At 38.9% G+C, this 21,815-nt stretch overlaps 1 protein-coding gene across 1 annotated transcript; it reads right to left on the bottom strand.

The window, feature by feature from the left end:
- Nucleotides 1-1,770: 1,770 nt before the first annotated feature.
- On the bottom strand, nucleotides 1,771-20,801 carry gtf2h4 (general transcription factor IIH, polypeptide 4). Its single transcript, XM_042506477.2, has 13 exons — nucleotides 20,143-20,801; nucleotides 19,933-20,037; nucleotides 14,643-14,774; nucleotides 14,339-14,524; nucleotides 12,263-12,371; nucleotides 10,821-10,889; nucleotides 9,733-9,816; nucleotides 8,459-8,648; nucleotides 6,862-6,992; nucleotides 6,561-6,608; nucleotides 6,376-6,454; nucleotides 4,956-5,017; nucleotides 1,771-2,070 (listed from the first exon to the last, which is right to left on the bottom strand). The coding sequence occupies exons 1-13, from the start codon at nucleotides 20,256-20,258 to the stop codon at nucleotides 1,960-1,962; spliced, it is 1,422 nt and encodes a 473-aa protein (XP_042362411.2). The 5' UTR covers nucleotides 20,259-20,801; the 3' UTR covers nucleotides 1,771-1,959.
- Between the last annotated feature and the right edge of the window lie 1,014 nt (nucleotides 20,802-21,815).

Raw genomic sequence — 21,815 nt, 5'->3', positions numbered from 1 at the left:
GCTACACACTGAATGGAAAGACTCTTAGTTCAGACTTGCATTTTGATATGCATCTCCTTTATCTGTATCTTAATTATCCTTCCTTTACACTGTTGTGTGCAGATGCTATATTGTTTGTAATCGTGCAAACTGTGATTTTCTAATTATAGGTTTTGTTGATAGACCTTTGGTCATATTAAGTACTTTCATACTTAGATTATATTTTGATGCTAGTACTTGTATACCTTTACTCAAATAGGATCTTTAACAACCTTTAATTATATTAGTGTTTTGACATTGTGGTATTACACTTACTTAATTTTGCACCAATTCGTTTGTTTGTTAAACGTGGTTAATACTGTTTTCCTGAGTTAATGATCTGCCAAAGAATTATTTGTTTTTCTCATAAGTGTTTGGTTTCCATCAGCAGAAGAGAGCATCATAGTCTCAAATATTGAAGATTTGAAGGCCTGTATTGAACTTTATCAACACTTTAGCAAGAAATTAGATCTAGACGGTTAAAACAGTAGAAGTGATAGAGGGAAGGAGTGTATTTCTCCTGCCTTGACCGCCAAGCACTGCTTGTGTGTTTCAATCTACATTGAAAGAGAAAATCTTTTCAACAGCCCCTGCCACGTCTTCTAAATGACGATTTAGAACCAGAGGACTTTGCACGAGAGAGACTGTGAGACAAAAAGAGACTTTAAATGAAAAGAAGTCTGTTAAGCTGTCATTGTGATCTCTTCTCAGCCACATGAGGTGTCAGAAGATGACCCAGCTAGACATGGAAAGAGAGAGAGATGGAGGAAACAAATTTAAGCCAAGTTTGCAACGTTCAAACTGAGCGAGGCCAGCCACCAGAACCGCAGGAGCGGTTTCCAGAGTGAACCTTTTCTCTGGCATCGAAACTTCTGAGGAAGGTGAAACGATCTTTCCTGTGCCTTTATGGGGTTGATGCTCTTAAATGATGGGGACACACAGTGTTAGACCTAGGTTAGGATCTCCCGTTAATACAATTATGGGTTATTCTCTAATTCTTTATCTTTTCCTTGTATGTTTTAAGGGATAGGTTGTCTCTTTGCTGTTGATCAATGCTTGACATTGACTTTTCTTTAATCTTAAATTTTCATTTGCTTGATCATCTTGCACTATTTCAGTGCACCTCTAATTCAGTTACTCTCTGGTTTTCATCCCCTCATTTTATTGGTGCTTCATTTATGAGTTTGTTCATTTAGTCATTTATTCACTTTGTGTCTTTGCTGTATTCACTGTTTCATCATGTATCTGTACTTATTCTTAAACTCATTCATTTGTAGTTTTGTTAGGAGTAGTTTTGCTGTGTAGTGAGTAGTTTAATAAAACTTTCATTTATAAAGACACTTGATCTTGTGATGTGTGTGTGTATAATGTCAGGTCCCTGTACAAATGGTAAAAGAACTCTGTAACAAACTTCAAATTATGAGACTAGATTAATTTATAAGGCAAAATGGGCTATGGACCTTTCTATTTTAATGGGTGGTGCTCCGAGGTTTTAAACTCTAATTTTTAATGTAAACTTATTGTTCCTGATAGCCAAAGTTGAGTCCCCTTACTCCACTTCATCTTTATACCAATTCATATGTTTCTGATTCATAATTTTGCATTATCTGTTATAGTTGCGTATTTTGGTATTAATTTATTAAGTAATAAATAATCTGAATTAATTGCTAATTAATTAATAAATCCCCTATTTAAACCCCTACAACAGTAACAAAACTACTCAGTGAGGGAAAAAAAAATGAGCAGATGGGGTCATCTTATCACCATTTAATCCACAACATATGAAAGTCAGTATTCTATAAAAAAACATACAAAATAGTTTGATTATGTCCTCACTGTCTGTCGGCGCTGACACCAGCTGTGGCAGCAAGAACATCCTGATGTAACAGGAAGAACAGTCAGCAGGAGTGACATCGCTGCACCTTGCTTCTCTTCCTCCAGTTAAGCGTTAGTCTTCTGTCGCTTCCAGAACCTCTTGACCTCACTGTGTCCCTGCGGCGTCACCACCATCACTCGGTGGGCCACGTCCTGCCACACCAAACAGCCCAGACCCTGCAGCACAACAACTCCATTAACCAGCAGCAAGGGCCTCCACACAGGTCAGCACAGAGGTACAGGGGTCATCTAACAGGAAGCAGAGAGACTGCAGGGAGCCGATGATGACGTCATTAAATGGTGATAGAGTGGCAGTGAGTGTGAGAGGTCAGGAGATGGAGGGCCGGATCATTTTCAACCAGAGGCCTTTGACTAACATTGGTAGGAGGTGGGGCAATACTGAATATCATTTTTACATTCAAAGCTTCAATTCAAGGTTTTGAGTGAAGCTTCAAATGTCTGTTGACATTTTTTAGAGAAAAACACAAACAAAATCCCCTATTTGAATAACAGTGGATTCAATTAATTTGGCTTTTTTATTAAATCAACTTTCTTTCAATAATAAATGTAAGTAACAGCGTTAGATGGCTGCAAGACCCCTTCGTTAGTACACGGACTGAGCACTGTGACGTGAGTGTGTGTGTGTGTGTGTGTGTGTGTGTTTTAGAGAAAGAGAGTGAGAGATTTACGGAGAATGGAGAAGGTGCACTATTGTGCACAATGGGCCTCATGCAAGAGGCAATTTACAAACACATTTTCTTATTTTCATTCATATCCATGATTTGTTTTTATTTTGTTAGCACTCATTGATTTTTGGGATTCACCAATGTTACCTTGGCTTCATTTTACGAGCAGTCGAGACACTCTCACCAAGATAAGAGAAAAACATCTCATTTTGACAGTCTGCAAGTTGTTGTCCAGCACAAAGAAAAATAAGTTTTAAACTTGAGAAACATTTAAAAATGCATGAATATCATTTAATCACATTTAGATAATGTTTTAGAGTAACTTTAATGATTTGAGTATTAAATTTTAGGGCCAAAGAAAAACTACTCTTGTTGGTTCATAAATCTCAATTGCTATAATTTCAGTCCTATGCATCCCTCTACTGAACAGAGCTAGAAAGTAACTAAATACATTTACTCAAGTACTATACTTCGGTGCAAATCATAGGTATTTTTACTTTGAGTATTTTTATCCCATGCCAATACTGGGAATACTGTACTTTTTACTCCACTACTATTATCAGATAACTACTTTTAAAATTTGGATTTTTGCGCACAAACCATATGAAATTACACAAGTGCAGCTGAAACGATAATACGAAAATTATTTGGCAATTATTTTTATAATCGTATACGTCATTTTTAATGCACACAACATTCAATTGTTCTAGCTTGTCATATATACTGTACATGAGGACAAGCTGTTTTACTATTGCAGAACTTCTTCCTCTTCTTACAGCCTTTTTTTGGGCATATCTCTCCAGTCTTGGCCATGCCCCAGAGTCTTTGCACATGGCACAAAACCTGCCTTTATATAGTGTTTAGGGGCGTTATTTATGCTAACAGGTGACTAATGATCAGTGGGATTAATCATTGAACACAGCTGGTCTGAGCAGATTTGGGTGGTAAAGAGCATTTGGTGCACCTGTTGACTTTGCTTATATTTTCTCTTACCAGAAAATTAAGAGAAAATATAAAAGAAATAAAAGAGAATGTTGCTTCATGCGGCCTTTTTTTCATTTATAACTTACTAGAAATGCTGCTTTGTCACTTTCTGACCCACCCTGCCAAACAGCATATGATATTTTCTGATTGCATTGCCCGCCCAACCCACATATCACTTCTACAGAGCCAACCGTGGAATGTAGTTCAACAAATAGTATAATACTAACAATATTAGTGTGGCTTAACCTTTATGTGCAGAAATACTAGCTTTATACTCAGTGAAAGACAAGTAGAAAAAAAGCTGTGCAAACTACAGTTGTTCACTTTTATAAATATAACTCATTATCTTTGTCATATTTGCTCAAACTGTCACTATATCCTGACAGTAGTACTTTAAACAGATAATCTGTAAAAAATAAAAATAAATAAAAAAAGTTTTAAAAAGCCATGCTTCTCTTCCTAATGCTCCTTGTGGAATCTGCTGCCTGAACAAATACAACCAATTGGAGCCAAGGGGTCTCTGACACAGCTGTCAATCATGTCAGTCACTGCTCGTGAACTGCGGTCAAACTGTAAAACTAAGCAGCGCAGATCAAATATGTATCATGATTCTGTTACTGCATTGCCTATTCCTACTTCAAATGTTTGCAGAAACATATTTTTAAAAGCAAACTCAAGACCTACCTTTTTAGTTTGGCTTTTAATTGAACTTTATCTACTGACGATTTATTTATACATTTAGTATGTTTTACAGTTTTAATACTCCCTATATAATTCGTTATTTTTAATATTTTATATTTACATTTTTATTCACTATTTTACTTTGTGCTGTTTATCCTTTCATTTACCTCTTACTTACAATTAGAGTATTTTACTTTTTTTAAAAAATTATTATTAATATTGTTATTTTATTTATTTATTTACTCTTTTTTTAATCTTTCTATCTATAGGTGTGTTTTTTCAGTTTTTGTGTTTTTATTCACATATTCACAAGCTTGTGTGCTTGTGTGCTTGTGCGCTTGTGTGTGTCTGTGTGTGTCTGTGTGTGTGTGTGTGTGTGTGTGGTGGTTACAGTGGAAGATTTTGGTTTTGTTGTATGAGGCATTTTGTATTACAGTTTGTTTGTATGACAAGTACTATACAAATAATGTTGCTGTTTAGCTGTAATGTATTAAAACATGCTTATTTTATTATTCTTCCTTTCTGCCAAAACATCCCCTAAATCCTCCACACTGACCCCTGAACAGGACGTAAAACAGCAGTGATCAGTGAGAGCAGAACATGCAGAGACGGGCTACAGTGAAAATTATGTAGAGATGTAGAATGAAATAAAATCTATATAATATTGATAATGTGATATTATTCACTCATAGAGATAGGGGAAAGACCAACCTGAGCTCTGTCCCGCAGCACCTCAAAGTCCGCCTGAGAGAGGAACTGGTTATAGAGCACTCCTGCAGGACACAAACAACACACAGACAGGTGAGGAATGGGGTTAAGGCCAGCACCACATCAATAATCAGCCTCTCTGTTACTGTGCCCAAAAGCTCAGACAGCAAGAGTTACCGCTCTGCTCTATTGACTCAGCTCTATCAGCAGAGGGAGACCAACATCTGTCAGTCACAAGCTTCACTGTAGCTACACACAGAGCTCAAGCTGCACCACACACACATTCCCCTCTCCACTAGCTTTCTTTATCTCAGGATTTTTCAGTCTGGACCCAGTTTACCATTTTTCTGTGTCTAAAGCCTAAAGGTACGATTCTGCAATGGGGGGACAGAGTTGTCAGACCTTAAACCTGCAGCAGAGGTAGCAGCAGCTCCGAATCAACGTCTGTGTGAAAGGGAATTCCTAAATGCTGTTTTACAAAACACATATATTTGCTATAATGCAAAAAATGTCTTTACAAATGTTACTGAAGCTGAACACCAAACTCTCAAATCAATGCAAGTACTCCAGTGACGGTTGAGTTTGACCATGGCACTCATAAACGGATGAAGGCCATTCATTAACCCTTTGAAACCAGGATCTACATCACTTTTCTAATGCAGATTTCAGACGTCTTTCATAAATGAGCTATTTAAATTTTGGAACATTGACCAAATTGGTCATATTTCATAATTTATAAAATTCAGTTTCATAAATTGGGTAAATAGGTGATGAGCAACTAGGTAAGACATGTTCCATAAAATTGCAAGAAATTAGTAGATTTAGATTTTTTTTATAGTGAAAAAGGTCAAAGGGGAAAAAAAAAACTATATTTGTAATTGTCATAATTACATAAATTATGTGGCAGATAAAAAATTAGGCATATTTAATATTTGCAATTTCCATTTGTTTGGTTAATGTAAACCCTCCTACAGTCACCCCTCTGCTGCTCTCACCTTCTCCTCTTAACACAGTTTTCATTCACTAATGACTTCCAGGTGCTTCTACTTGCAGTTTTTTCTTTGCCAGAAAGCTACTGTCAAAAAACTGCACTGCAGATGTGTGACTTCAAAAGCCTGCCAGGAAAAGGAGGGATTTTGTTCTCTGAGCCACTTGGAGGCTTTTAATTTGAAACTTGACTTGACTGACATTCATTTGTGAATGAAACCGTATTTGTGTTAAAGAGGTGTGGTATTTTCAGCTGAGTGGTGTTTATAACATGACTGTGTTGATTACTGCTGTTTAGTATTAGTGCTGAGGAAATGTACCCTAAACTAAATTCATTACGACAAGTTGAGTGTTGAGTTTGCATTTACAGCAAAGTAAAACCTGTAGAATGCAAGCTTACACACACACATACACACACACACACACGTAAACTCACCCTCTGTGAACTGCAGCCGGTCTCTCTCCAGCTCCCACAGTCTAATCTGATCAGTGATTGTTGGAGGCAGCACTGGGGCCTGACACACACAGAGGAGGGTGAGAACATGGTGCAAACCCTTTAAAGAACATCCAGTTAATTATTATTAGATTTCCGTGTGAGCAGGAGAGGTGGGTTTGCTGTACCTGTTTGAGCATGACAGGGTGAGCTCTGGTCCTTAGAAAGTGGATTATCTGGAGAGTAATGAAAAAACAAAACTTCATATATTCAGCTTGACATTTTCTAGGATAATCTGATCAGCGCTTACGGTTGGGTAAGAACAATTTTCATAACATATCATACAGACACGAAGCACAATATGGGCAATTTCAGGTAACGCACATTTTCCTGGTACCTCTTCTGGTACCAACAGTTAAAAAATGCTGTGCTAAAAAGTGCTGAGTTTATCTTTGTTTGTATGTTTTTTATTTTTGGTAAGTTGAGTACCTGTTGTGCCATGATGCCGTTGGCGATGGCCTGTTGCACTGACTCTCTTGTTACCTGACCCACCACTACGTTGGGGAAGCGATACAGCATTTCACTGAAGAGAGCCACCAAAGCAATCTGAAGCTCCGAGTCTGATAGAGACACACAAACAAGTCAGTAAAGCTTCTCCAAGCTGATGCCAAGTTGTGCATCTTTTCTGCTGCAACGAACCACATTTAAACAAGAAAATATGACCCAGTTAATACAGAGACGGTTAATAAATTATGCTAAACTTCAGAGATGTTGGCAGATGGATTAATGAACACTGGGCAGAGCAAGGCTACCTGCTTCCGCCTGCATCCAGTCTTTGTGCTAGGCCCGTTTCACACAGCACGCGTGAGCGGCCCCGAGCGTGTTGTTTTTTAATTTGGCGCCCATGTTATCAAGTTAGAGCGTGCACACTGCCAGTCTGAGCAGCGCTTGTCATGTGCATTTCCGCTGCATGTCAGCTGCAGCACATTTAGAGAAACAGTGGCTCACTGTTTTTTTTTTTTGGGTGTGACGCGCGTTTGTCAGCAGAAATGGATAGTGAAGATGGTGTTTTTTTCGATTATATTGACTCTATACCACTTTTTACTGCAGTCTAAAAGTATCCCCCGCCACATAGATAAGGAAATACAAAGGCGTCTGTTTTACCTCCCTGCTTCCCTTTCAAAACAAAAGCTATCTGACTGTGTCTTTGTGGACAGAATCCCATCAGTTGCTGATAAAAGGCATTTTATTTTGAAACATTCACTGGGACGTGTTATGGGCTGTGCAGGAGCTTGTACGATTTCATAAATGAGTGGAATGTGCTTATATATGAAAATACAGTACTAATATCTGCGGGCAGCGACGTTACAACAATGCTGCATGTGCTGCTCAGCCAGGCTACAGTCATGCCTACTGAGTGAAACGGACCAGAGAGAGAGAGAGAGAGGGAGACTGTAGCTGCATGGTTTCATTCTGACAGAACACAAATCACTGACTTTCCAAAATACGGAACAAAGTGCAGTCCGTATCAGTTTAATACAGAACACGTCTCCTAGGTCCCAGAAATAAGGAACGGTTGGCAATGTACCCAGCGCAACCATGATTGAGATTTATAAAACAGAATCTCATGTACACAGGGCTTTATAAATACAATGAATAGAAGGTTCATGCTTATTTCTGCCTCTGTGTGTGCACACAGTTTTAGTGGTGAATCTACGTAGAGTTTTATGTATCTGGCCCCTGGTCTGTACTGCGCGCACAGACATGAGACTGACTGCCATCTGAACATGTCATTTTCAGGAAGAGCAAGAGGTGTTTTATTCAAAAAAGTCTCTCCTGAAATCTTGGTACTGACTGTATGTGTGGGTAGTCTTGTGTCTCTGATTTTCACTGTATAATGCAGTTCACTTGTATCAAGTTATTTGGAGCCAGAGCAAACTGCTGTTGTTAAAACAAGAATATACAAGAGTCATTCCACCTTCTTACAAATGCTCTCATATGATCAGGGAAGTGAACATTGTTTAAAATGTACTGTATCTATCAGTATTAACATGCAGCACAAAAAGCTTGCAGGGTTCAGACGTACTTGTGTAGGCGTAGATTCGATAATTGGTTTCTACCACAATGTAGCCTGCATCTCCTGTACCAGGGGTGGAAGCCAAATTAGAGGAGGAGGAGGAGGAGGAGGAGGAGGAGGAGGAAGAGGAAGAGCTGGTAGTGACTCCTGCTGCCAGAGTGATGGCTAGTCTGGTCGGGTAGTACCGCCTCGACTTCCTCTGATGACAATAAACAGAAGAATTACATAAAACTAGGATATTAGAACTATATCTTCTCTTATGTTTGAATTAATTTCACTAGTTCAGTTTCATACACATATTCTAAACTGAGTGTTTGTCTCAGCAAATGCTGCTTTTATAATTCATGTTTTTTTTAGCAGGGCCAACATAACACCCAACGCAATTGGCCGTAATTCATCATTTGTCACATGATGGATTCTCCAAAAAGTGACAATTAATCAATAAAAAAATTTCATTTGTCTTAAAAGACATTAATCAGTAACTCAGTTTAGTAACTTTAACTGGTCATTACACATTCCTGTGAGAAGTAATCAATGTCAGAGCTAGCATTAGTTCCACAAATGAATTAAAATCAAATCCCTGGCTACAACTAGCAAACTTCAGTGCAAATATGTTAAAGGACAACATCTGTTTAGAAACTCTCACACAATTAATTCAGATTATATAATCCTAGTCCCGTTTTTCCAGCCAGATGATCGGCACTTTCTGAACACATGCATTTTAACTAAAATGTCACAATATAAAGACTTCCACCTGTAAGCAGTCCGCCCTGTGACATCTGCTCAAGCAGAGTGCAAAAGCACACACGAGCCCAGACACACTATTCAGCTGTGCTTAACACTAGTGTACTGATATGTTTCCATCATAATATTTTTGTTAAAGCCTCTGGAAACGTGTCTTGAAATAGTAAGAACTGACAACTGACAGCTGACTTTGAATGTTTGATTGTCTTTATCCATATTAGGTGATATGGATCAGGGATAACCACGCCCATATCAACCAGCTTCAGGAAACTGTAAAAAAACTAAAATTACAATATTTCAGATTTGGATTGAGGCTAATCTTTTTTATTATGCATGTAAGACCCTAAATTACACATTAAGAAAGTTTGTGGTGATTTGGGTTGCCAGAGTCTTTACAATGCATGTGCTGAGAATTACTGACCAAACAACTGGAAAAAGAGACTTTCCCAGGAGGGTCCTCACAGTTTCTCTTCATGGTGAGGAAGTGGTACTGGCAGGGTTTCAGCATTAGTGATCTTTAATCCTTTTCAGTGTCTCACCTTCCTCTGGAAGACAAGTCCAAACTCCCGCAGGTGCTGCAGGAATGTGAGTAATGACTCACTCATGCCCTCCACTGAGTAATCCTGAGGCACACACACAACACATGATCAAAAACAACACAGAAACTTCAACTAAGCAGCAAGATTTCAAAGTGACTGCAAGAAGCATGACACAGGCTTGATGGTTTTGAAATAATGCTGACAGCTGGAGAACATACAGTACAGTGAGATACAGATACAAAAAAGGATGTATGCCTTACAGGATAATATTTTCTTTGTGGCAACTATCATTATGTACAGATTTAAGCTATCTCTTATCTCAAAATGGCTTGAAATGTAGTGCATACAGCTGCTGGAAATGGGAAAAAAAACCCGGACCGCCCTGGCTGGGCTGAGCCCTGAATGTTTCCAACACTTAGTTCTGCTAACGTTCACACTGCTGAATAGCTGCAGGGCGCACTGATTTTCACGGAGCGCCAGCCGCTTGCTCTCAGCGTCCATGTTGAACTCCTGAACACTGGACACGCCGCGGCCCAGAGCTCCACGGCCCTGAGCTCCACAGCAGGCTCACCATCTGTGGTGATAGTTTTGGCATCTGGTCTATATTTTTCAGCGAGTCAATCTGGCAGGAAAGCACACTATTAAATACTCTTGCATGCTGTATTATAAAAGATATAAAGGATATATTAGATATGATATATGTGATCTGATCATGATAAATTATAAAATATGCACCGAGTGCTTCCAAAATGCCTGTCAGCGTGTCTAGACCGAGAGGGAGAGAGACGAGTAAACACACAGAGACAGATAGGCACACAGAGATGCACACACACTCAGACACACAGCCAGAAACAAGCAAACAAGCAGGGACAGAGAGACAAGGACAGAGCTCTTGGTGTAATTAGAAAGGAGCAGAGAAGGAGAGTCACAGCTGACCGATGCAGAGAAATGCGCTCCTGAACGGACAGGCAACTGCTGACAGGCGGCTGCGCTATAATTAACATATCGGGGCGCTTCTGCATCCAGTGTGAACCCTCAGCATGCGCGCACACCACACTGTGAACAGAAACAAACTGCTGTGCACTCACTCTGCCAAGAGTAGAGAAACTGAGCTGGAATAAGAAGGACAGGATCTCCACCAGGTCCATCCCTCTGGACTGCAAGATACACAAATGAAGACACGCATATGAGCTGGTATTTTCACATAAAGAAAAGCAGGTATAATTAGCAGGTAATATCCAGAATTTACAAATAAATGTCGGCCTCGAACAATAAACACTGAGCAGGATTAGAGTTAGCCACACTCTCATAGTTCCCACAGTAAATACAGTATTACCCTTATACAGTATTACTTGTTTTCTGTTCTGAGCTTCTAGTGTGCACATTTGTCCCAGAGACATGAAACAAACACTGCCAACCAAGCTGCCTTGCAGCCCTCCTTTCTCTTGCTTTTTTCCTTTCATCTCTTGCGTACCCTCAATCTCTCCCCACTTGTTCCGTCACTTTCCCTCGCTCTCCCTGCTCTTTGTCTTGCTTTCATTCTTGATTTAGTCCATTCAAACTCCTGTCAGAGTGCCATTTAAGCACGAGACAGTTCACCACAGTTTTCCCTCAACTCCACTTCACCCAAAGTAACTTTCTTTGTTTGCTACATGTTAGCAGGTGGACAGGATCATTTATCCATAGTAATGATCACTTCTTTATATGGTGCTGACTGGCTCTTCATGGATGGGGAACTATTCTGATTGCTGACTAGCAGGAAAGCACCATCAATTTACGATTGATTGGCATTCATAAACATACACACATGCCTACGATCAAATCCATTTTTCCCACAGCGTTCATGACTCCAGTGTAGGTATTTAGTACCAAGGCATTTTATGTGCAGATTTATTTACATATTTATTAAGGTTTCATGAATGAAACCCACTGTGAGTACATTTAAATTTTTCACCATGAAGGTCTAAATTCTGTTTTAAAATTGTGATAGGGAATTAATCAAATCTTGATTTATATTTATTGGCCTAATAATAGTCCCATTTGTTACTGCATTAAGCCTGTTTCATTTTCGCCTTTAGTGGGAAATGATTGATAATTTAGAGCAGACAGAACAAAAAGGATAGAGATAAATTAACCTGACTCCTGGAATGCTTCCTCAGTCAGAATTAGTTTATCCATGCTGCAGTTTCATGGCTGTTCACGGTTAGTTAGGCCCACTTTGTCCCCCTTTATTTTGAATTCATTCCACTCCCAGCAACAGACATTCTTTCCCACAAACAGGCCATTGATAAGGCTTACACAGGCCATTAAACAGAGTGCAGCAGAAAGAAGAAATCCTAGAAATGGATCACAGTGACCTGAGAGTCTGCAGGTTTTCACTGTAGCCAATCGAAGCAGCAGCTCATGTCACTGACTCGAGCCCTCTCTGCTTCAAGATGGATTAATCAGAGTAATGACAGCCAATGACACTCCAGAGCCTCCAACCACTGCTCCAACTTATTGAAAGCTCATCAGGATGACACACAAGTACCTGAGCACTTTTGAGGTATTGCAGAGTGAAGTACCACAGCTGAGAGGCTGTGTCCAGGAGGAGGAACTGGAAACCAGCGGAGGTGATGTAGGGCGCCTCTCCTGCCTCACTAACAAACAGAGCAGAGGACAGGACAACATGAGGGACAGCACAGAGCTGCTCTGTGTCCCTGACAACAACAACTCAATCTACAGCTGAAGGCATATGAATGGAGTCCAAATTCACTGGAGTCCTCTGATGATGATCCTCCCTGTGATGGTTTCACACTTCAGACAGTTTCTATGGCTGCACTTTCACTTTCATTCTACAGACAGTAAAGACAATGTGTTATGGAGTAGTCTGGTCTTTGTCATTAGGGGTGTCAGTGAAGTGAAGTTTAAGTATGAACATCAGCTCATCATTGTTTCACTGACTTCATGTGATGAAAAAGCACCTGGTGTCAGTTTCATCTTCTTCCCAGAACCAAAAGCATAAGACAGCTTTTTAAAAGGTAACCAGTTACGATAGAAAGAGTCCCATTCAGGACCTGAACATCCACTGTGAGGGAGTCAGTCCTGGATGCTGCCTTTATCAGCGTCATGGGAACATTACAAGCTCTGTCCTGCTCTTGATTTGATTTGGCAAAGTTCACTGGAGTCATTTTCCAAATTGATTGATTTGTCCTCATCTTCAGAGCCTTGTCTCACATAAATGTGACCATATTGTGTGGAAATTAAGCATAAATGTGACCAATCATCCGATGAGGGTACTGACTTTTAGCCGGGGACTTGTTAGCTTTAGCCTCAGTCTTCATTACATCATTACACAGAGCTGAGTCAACATTTTATCATGTGAGCGGGTAATCAAACTCATTGAGATTATTTTGCAGCATTCTTATTAATTCTGCCGACGGATAAAAAAGCCTACTGGCCTTATTTTCATGAAACTTGGTAGAAGGCTGTAGCACGCCAAAGAGGAACCCATTACATTTTGGAGTAGATGCAAATCTCGGGGAGCATACATGAATTACTTTTTAGTTTCACTGACATTGCAAGATAGGGCACTGACCTTGGGGGAGGTTTACGCTCTTTGAGTGCACTTCTAGTTTCCATATGCATCAGCTGGAAAAATGTAAAAGTGAGTCTGAGACTGTGTTGAGCTGATGTTAACTAGATCACAGCTGATAAAATCAGCCTGCAACACTTTAGTGGTCATGGTCTGAAAATGAGGAGCTGCCTTTGTCTTCAATCAAATATCTTCAGTCAATATTTAATAACTGAATTTCCAGTGCTTAATTTGGCTCGATTAACACTGTAAACTGTGTATATGCAGTGTTCTTAAGGATGGCTTGGCAGGTGTAGCAACAGTAACTAAGTGGTCGAGCTCAGCAAGGGGTCAGTTAGTCCCACAGTGTTATCAGTAGTGGAGGCCAAAACTAAGATCAATATTTTAAGCTAAAAAAAATCTGACAATTAGATGATATATACACTGATATATTTCCAAAGATCGTAGTCAAAAATTTTTGATAATTTTTTACAAATCACTTTTTTTGCGCTGTGTTCAGACGCCTTTCACAAGTATTTAAACCCCTGAACTGAGCAACTTGTTTTGATTTATTTCCAGAACACGAAGCGAGAGGCAATAGGGAATTTAGCAAGAAATGTCCTGCAAATTACAATAAATTTGTAGATTAAAAAACATTATTAAAGATAAGGTAAGGAAAAATGTCCAGAGAAGTATATTTATAATAACCATTATTATATATACAAAATTAGGTTACAAAATTATCATTATTATTATCAAGCACTTTTTTCCAAGTCAATTCCAGGTCTGTTTATACATTCCTTCTTCTTTTCCTTTTCTGTTTGTTTGTTGCTAATTTATTGGGGTAATTTTCTTGTACTCTTTTTTAAAATAATTTTTTGGGTCATTTCTTCAAGTCATTTCCATTTCCCCATGTTTTTCAAAGAAATCAAAGAAGCCAGTTTGCTCAGGTTTCAAGGGGCTAAATGTTCTCTTGAAAAATTGGGACCCAGGTATGTACTAAGTAGAACTAAACTGGTCAGTGCTCTCTACAGTGTTATCACTACTACATACCTTTTCATGAGGCCTGCTTGAACCAGCAGCTGAGCCAGGTCCTGACTGACAGCAGCACTGGGAGAACCCACCATGAAGTGCAGGATGACCTCCCAGCGCTCCATGGCGTAGCGGTCAAGACTCTCAATATCGCGTGCGTGGCGGTCAGGACCCAGAGTGCTGCCCTCGTCTGCCCAGGCTCTGCCCCTGTGTGTGCATACAGCAGTGGAGTCTCTTTGAGTCTTTCACTTCAAACAACAGTCAATAAGTGGAACAGAGCTGCAAATCCATTTTAAACAGAAAGAGGGAGAGTGAGCAGACGTACCCGCCGAGCAGAGCGATCCTCAGGTTCTCTTTGAACACTGGGTTTAAGATGTATCCCTGCAGACCGCCCTGCAGCTGCTGACTGTGCCACAGGCGGAGTCCTGCCAACACTGAGACACATTCATCATGATCCCTGCAGGGAGACACCAAAGACAAAAAACTCACAGTGAACTCAAGTAGTTAGCACCTGAAATGTGAAATCACTACACAATCATTTCTGTATAAAACCATGTTCATGTTGTTTATGTGCAGTAGTTTGTAGACATAATATATCTTCATATCTTCATTCCTCCTACAAACACTCATCACCCAGTCTAAATAATTGTATTAGTTGTTGTTTTTTTTTTTGTTTTTTTAGTAGCACATGCTGTATGTTTACTGTCCAAGTTTGTCTTGCACTGTATGCTGAGCCACGTGTAAGACTATTCTCTGTCAGACAAAGTTTTCTGAATTTGAATCTCTCTTGCTCGTGCACACTCACAACCGCTCACACTGTGTGTCATTGTATGTCTCTCGATTGTTTATATGTTGTTGTACTTGTTTTCAATTGTTCTGTCATCAGTGCATATCACAATTTAAAAAAAAGGAAGGAAATGTGAAATCACAATTGTAAAATTATGCAATTAATAATTGCGTTTTGTGTCTTGTCTAGTCTGTCTATAATGTTCTTTTTGCTTTATCTTGTACACACCTTGCTTTGATATCCCTTTGCTGCTGTAATAAAACAAATTTACCGATTGTGGGACTAATAAAGGATTATCTTAATGTATCATATCGTCCTGTATCATATTGCATTGTATCTTAAATCCCCAGTTTCTCTCCCACTGAACACATGATTAAACAGCTGCTGACCCTGAAGATGAAGAGTTCCTGTCACCTCAATTATTTAAGATGTTTTTTTTAAACCCTGTAGGAATATAATTCTGGTGGTGACATGAACAGAGCCCAAATGCTACCTGACAGTGTCATCACCAGTTGATGATTTATGACAGACACAGTCACATTAACAGTGAGTCATGCTGTTGCTGTCCCAGGTGTCATCCTGTAGTCTTTTTTTTATTCTAAAGCTGTCTTAAAATGTTTTAGAAGCTGTTGTCATAGCAACTTGTCCTTGAGCTCAAGCCTGCAAAAGAACATCTTACTCAGTTAGCTGGACCATGATCCAGCCCCGTGAATAAATTACATTATCTGCCTCTTGTTAATTCCGCTGGCTCTCTTTATTCTCTCTCGAGCTCATCTGATTGTCTCTGCTGTCTGTTGACCAGAGGAGGAGGAGCCAAGTTTTAAAGTTGGGTTTGCAAACCTGCATAGTATGCCTTTTAGAATGAAGGGTCCATTGCTCTTAAAAATGCTGTTCTTTCATTATGATGCTAATCAGATGATAATTATCTCAGTGGCATAATACGGTCTTTAAATGACAATAACACTGTTTATCACCTTTATTTCTGGAGCAATATTTCCTCCCCCAAATGTAGTTATCATGACAGGCCTAGTGACCCCAAAACAGTCATTACCAGGATACAGATGACTCCTTTTCTTTGAAGTAATCGAGAACCCATTATGATTTCTTGTTGTCATGTCAATGTCAATGTCAACTTTATTTATATAGCACATTTAAAACAGCCTGTGGCCTACCAAAGTGCTTTACAGTAAAATAAGCAGAAATAATAAAAACAATAAAAACAATACAATAAAAAAGAAAAAATACAATAAATATAGAAAGAATAAAAGCAACTATACTCTGCCAAAGGCCAAAGTGAACAGGTGTGTCTTAAGCAGTGTTTTAAAAGTGGAGAGGCTATTTGCAGTCCTCACAGTGAGACGTAATGCTTTCCACAGAGAGGGAGCCGCAACTGCGAAGCTCGATCTCCTCTAGTTTTTAAAAAGGATCGAGGAATGTCCAAGACCACCTGATTAGCTGACCTTAGGGCTCTGGGGGGCTGATGCAATTTAATAATTTCAGACAGGTATTCAGGGGCCAGTCCATTCAGAGACTTAGTTAGGAGACGAGCTGCTGCATTCTGAACAAGCTGCAGGCGGGTAAGCTCTGATTGGTCAATGCCGACATACAGGGAGTTACAATAATCTAAGCGAGATGTAATAAAAGCATGGATAATTTTTACAGGTTTTTCTGGCTTAGATAGGACTTGGCTTTGGCTAGAGGCCTTAGCTGAAAAAGCTGGACTTGACCACTGAGCTGACCTGTTTGTCTAATTTAAAAGCACCAGAACCAGGTCAGGGCGACCGAACGGGACAATCTCTGTTTTGTTTGTTTTAATTTTAACAAATTTAAATCCATCCATGTTTTAATGTCACTCATTCAGTTAAGCATGGCCTGAAGGGAATCTTTGGTAGGGACCTTTAACGGCAAATACACCAGCACATCATCAGCAAAGCAGTGAAAAGGAATACCATGCTTCCTAAAAATCGACCCCAGGGGTATCATATAAAGGGAGAACAGTAGAGGGCCTAGAACTGACCCCTGGGGGACCCCGCAGGTCAGAGCCACTGTGGAAGAAAACTGGCGAAGAATGATCTCTTAGAGAGGTACGATTTAACGATTTAAACCAACTCGAAGCAGTGCCTTTGATGCCTACACAGTGTTCAAGGCGTGATAAGAGAATTGTTGTAACCAATCAATCAATCAATCAATCAATCAATCAGATTTTATTTATACAGCACTTTTCATACAAGCAAAACTGTAACACAAAGTGCTTCATACAATAAAACCAAAATTACCCCCCCCCCCACTGTACTGAACCCACTGTACACAAGCCCCTCAGCAGCACAGCACAGCGTGCGCGAGCACACACACACATGCACTTGCACACAAGTACATAGGCATGTGAGTCTTCGTAATTAATTAGAGCTAAAATAATAATTCTCATTGAAAACAGGAACTGAGAAAACACAACCTTAAGTGAGGAAACACCTGAAGCTGAATAAAACCAAAAAATAAATATAATATTAATTATGAATGAAATAAATAAATAAAATACACTTAATATTTGATCAAATGTAATCTTAAAATAAATAAATAAAAATGAAGGGATAATATAACAAATAATAGATAAAAATGTTAAAATAATAATAATAATAATAATAATAGTATAGCACCTAGAAAAACAGACCGAAATGTATAAACAGTCAATAAATAAACTGGTAAAATTCAATTAAAAGACAAACTAAAAAGCTAGGTCTTGAGTTTTCTTTTAAAAATAACCATCACATTCTTTTCACAACAAAGAGTTAAATACCCAAACATGATAAACTTGTAACAAATGAAACAGGTCAACTTAATAAACGGAACAAATAACTAGAAGCAGAGAGACCACATGGCATTTATGACATTTTGGTGGGGAATGTCATTATATATACGAAATGTACTGGGACTGAAATTGTAATTTCTACCCATTTTATTTCAAATTGAACCAAGTTTATAAATTATGGATTAAAAAAAAATTCGATTGATACTGGCTACTCAAATTAATCTCTGCCACAAGAGAGCCAAAAAAAACTGCATTTAATGTGAATTGTTTATACTATGGTTGATACATGATTAGCTTATCATGAATGAAACTCCCTGGTAACAGGTCAGTGACAGAGATGTTAAAATTTGGTACAAGAATCTAATCAAAATGGTTCACCCCACCTACAATGCTGCCGGAGGTGTAATGAAACACATTTTATTGTATGTCAAAGTGAAAACACATAAAGCACAAACAATATGAGACAGAAACATACAGCTGTTGACATTAATCTGTATACAGGGAGACCTGGGAACATTCAAGCTCCACAGCAGCAGATTAACAAGTGTCCACCAGAACTCCATACGGCCTATAATAATTCAGTGAGCGTAAAAAATGGCACCAAACAGATCACAGTGATGTAACCATTTCTAGTGTAGTATACAGTACCATCAAAAGGTTATGACAGTCACAATAATGCAGCACCAGGACAATACAGGCTGATGCTGAAATATAGCTCAGAAGTACAATATGTACTGCTACTGCCACTCTCATATCACCATCAACATCATCAGTTTTAGAATACAATATGTACTGCTACTGTCACTCTATCATCAACATTGTCATAATCAATACTACGATTGCAATATGGAGTGCTGCTATCACCCAGTCATCATCATCAACTTCATCAATGCTACAAGTACAATATAAACGGTTACTGTTACTCTCACACCAACATTGTCATCATCAATATTACAATTATAATATGTCACATACATATCATCATCATCATCATCAATACCATAATACAATATGTACTGTTACTGACACCTTATCGTCATAATCATCAGAACTACAAGTACAATGTGTACTGTTAATGTCACTTATTATCACCATCACTATCAGTACTACAAGTACAATGTGTACTGTTACTGTCACTTATTATCGCCATCATTATCAGTACTACAAGTACAATGTGTACTGTTACTGACACCTTATCGTCATAATCATCAGAACTACAAGTACAATGTGCACTGTTAATGTCACTTATTATCGCCATCACTATCAGTACTACAAGTACAACGTGTACTGTTACTGTCACTTATTATCGCCATCATTATCAGTACTACAAGTACAATGTGTACTGTTACTGTCACCTTATCATTGTCATCATCATCAGTACTACAAGTACAATGTGTACTGTTACTGTCACCTTATAATCACCATCATCATTAGTACTACAAGTGCAATGTGTACTATTACTATTACCTTATCATCATCATCATCATCTGTACCACAAGTACAATGTGTACTGTTACTGTCACCTTATCATCGCCATCATCAGTACTACAAGTACAATGTGTACTGTTACTGTCACCTTATCATCGTCATTATCATCAGTACTACAAGTACAATGTGTACTGTTACTGTCATTCTGTCATTGTCATCATCCACATCCTCATGCTAAAATATAACATGTGCTGTTGCTGTCACCATATCTTCATCATCATCACAGGTAATGGACAACCAAAGGAGATACCTCCATCTGCTCTTAGCGTTTAAAGCATGATTGGAGACAGGGATGAAGGAGTTTTTTTACGTATTATTTGAGCAATAGGTGCTCTTATGTGTAGGCCAGATTGTAATCATTTGTACTCAGAATTTCGGGGGTGGGCACAGTCAAAAACAATGACATGCTTTTTTGCTTATGCTGCTCATGCTGCTTATTTAATAAGTCATTAAACCTACTTAACTGTAGCCCCACTATCTTTTTTTGCCTGGTTCACAGTCTTAGCAAGGGCATGACAAAGTGAAGTGACTTACTTCTGACTGTCTATTTTCACCCACAATGACACTGCCGCCTGAGGGAGAGGCTGATCCAGGAACAGCATGCGCATCACATAGTTCTTGGCCAGAGAGGGGAGTTCCCTGGAGAGGATCAGAAACAACAGAAAAAAATGACAGCACAGTCTCCGGGAGTCATATGTCCACATGAACATGTCCATCAGTGCATGTGTGGTGCAGCCATCATACCTGTAGACAGCCAGACACGTGGCTGGGTGGTTGTACAATCTGTCCAGAATCTCCGGGCTCAGCTCTCTCAGGTATTCATGCAGGTTTTTACACTGCAGCTGCACGCGGAGCTTCATTCTCTAACGTTTCCAAAAACAAAGAGCTAAGTCACTCAATGCACCGTCTCTGTCAACGGGAAGACTCGGTCCAACTGATTCTGCCGTTAACCGCGAGAGCACTTCAGTCCTTTTGAAAATCTAGTAATTTCTTGTGGCGTCGGCCATTGCTACTTGAGCACAGCGACCTACAAACATCTGACTGACGAATTTTTATTCCGCGGTTTTGCCCTTTTATTCGGTTTATGTATATTCAGCGTAGAACTGCTATTTCCATGTGTTGGTGTGTATTCCTCTACAACTCACTCGAGTGTTTACGTTTCAGTCGTGAAAGCACTCACAGCAAAACTCCTACTGGGACTGCAGTCCGGAAACGAGCGTGTTAGCAGGTGTATGTAAAAGGCATTATTTACCATAAACGCGGATATAAAACACCGACAAAACCTGACAGCAAATTTATTTCATAGTACAAAATAACCGCATTTGTTGTCATTCATCAGCTTTGTTTCCGCCATGGTTTCCGCAAAGTGACCGTTGTTTCCGGTTCTCGTGACCTAAAACCAGTGTTCTTATTGGTCATATTCTTCTTCGGCGATTTTTCAAGACGATGAAGATGATATTTTTCCTTTATGCTGTTAGCGGTGTTTGGAGGATGTCGTTTGAGGTGTTGTATTACACTGATGGCATGTTTATTGGGCTATTTTTACCTCTCCAGTTATGTCAATGTTGCTCATTGCTTTCTTTGTCTGCTCTTGAAAGAATTCAGGCCACTTTGTTCAGATTTCAAAGGGTTAAAAGCAAATCAATGCAACTGTGAATATTTAGAAACAGAAAGTGAGTTTTGTCGTTGCATTTCTTTCCTCAGGTTTGATCTAGTGTTCGACTTCCGCCAATGCCAGTGAGTTCTGTCAGAAACGAATTTATTGGTTCTTCGACAAAACTGATCCATTCATTACTAAGTGAGACAGAAAGCATCTCTGTCTTCATCTGTATTTAAAAGGACTTTGATGATCCCACAATGATGAAGCTGTCTTCATTGTATAACTTTTTCTTAAACAAATGGGGTTTTATTTCGTAAGTATTTTACTATATTTATTTTCTAAAATGTATTTCAACAAACACATGTAGAAAATGATTTATAAATAAAAAGATTTGATACATATGTTTAGCATGAGGTCAATTATTGGAAATGTTCTACAGTTGTCAGACACATCCTGTTGTTTCTGTTATGAATTTAATAATGCGCTGTCTATAGAGGCCCACTCAGTTAATGTTTATAACTCACCACTTATACCAACTCCACTTTTTACATTACAAATGCTGTGTTGCACAGCTGTGAAAAATTGTCGTTATTATGACGTGCAGTTTATGAGTAGTCGTGTAATGCATTAAAGCTAATGCAGAAGTATTTTTAACTCTTTGAAACATACGCAAATTGATTTCTTTCAAAAATGTGGGAAGAAGGCATTGAGCAACAATAGAGGAAATTACTAAGAAATTGGTAAAAGGAACAACAAAATTATCTGAATATGTAAATGTAAAATTAAAGAATAAAGAAAGAAAAAATGAAAGAAAAGA

Source organism: Plectropomus leopardus, chromosome 17 (genome assembly GCF_026936395.1).
Source record: "Plectropomus leopardus strain MGB_pleo_1.0 chromosome 17, ASM2693639v1, whole genome shotgun sequence".
In the NCBI taxonomy this organism is placed as follows: Eukaryota; Metazoa; Chordata; class Actinopteri; order Perciformes; family Serranidae; genus Plectropomus; species Plectropomus leopardus.
This window is presented reverse-complemented; position numbering and strand designations above follow the sequence as displayed.

What these genes read in the sequence shown, in the direction of transcription:
- gtf2h4 (XM_042506477.2), bottom strand. Translation starts at nt 20,258, where the DNA reads ATGAAGCTCCGCGTGCAGCTGCAGTGTAAAAACCTGCATGAATACCTG. An exon ending in AATACCTCAAAAGTGCTCAG is followed by an intron (nt 10,890 to 12,262) that starts GTACTTGTGTGT and finishes TGTATCTTGCAG; the next exon opens with TCCAGAGGGATGGACCTGGT. An exon ending in GTTTCTCTACTCTTGGCAGA is followed by an intron (nt 9,817 to 10,820) that starts GTGAGTGCACAG and finishes TGTGTGCCTCAG; the next exon opens with GATTACTCAGTGGAGGGCAT.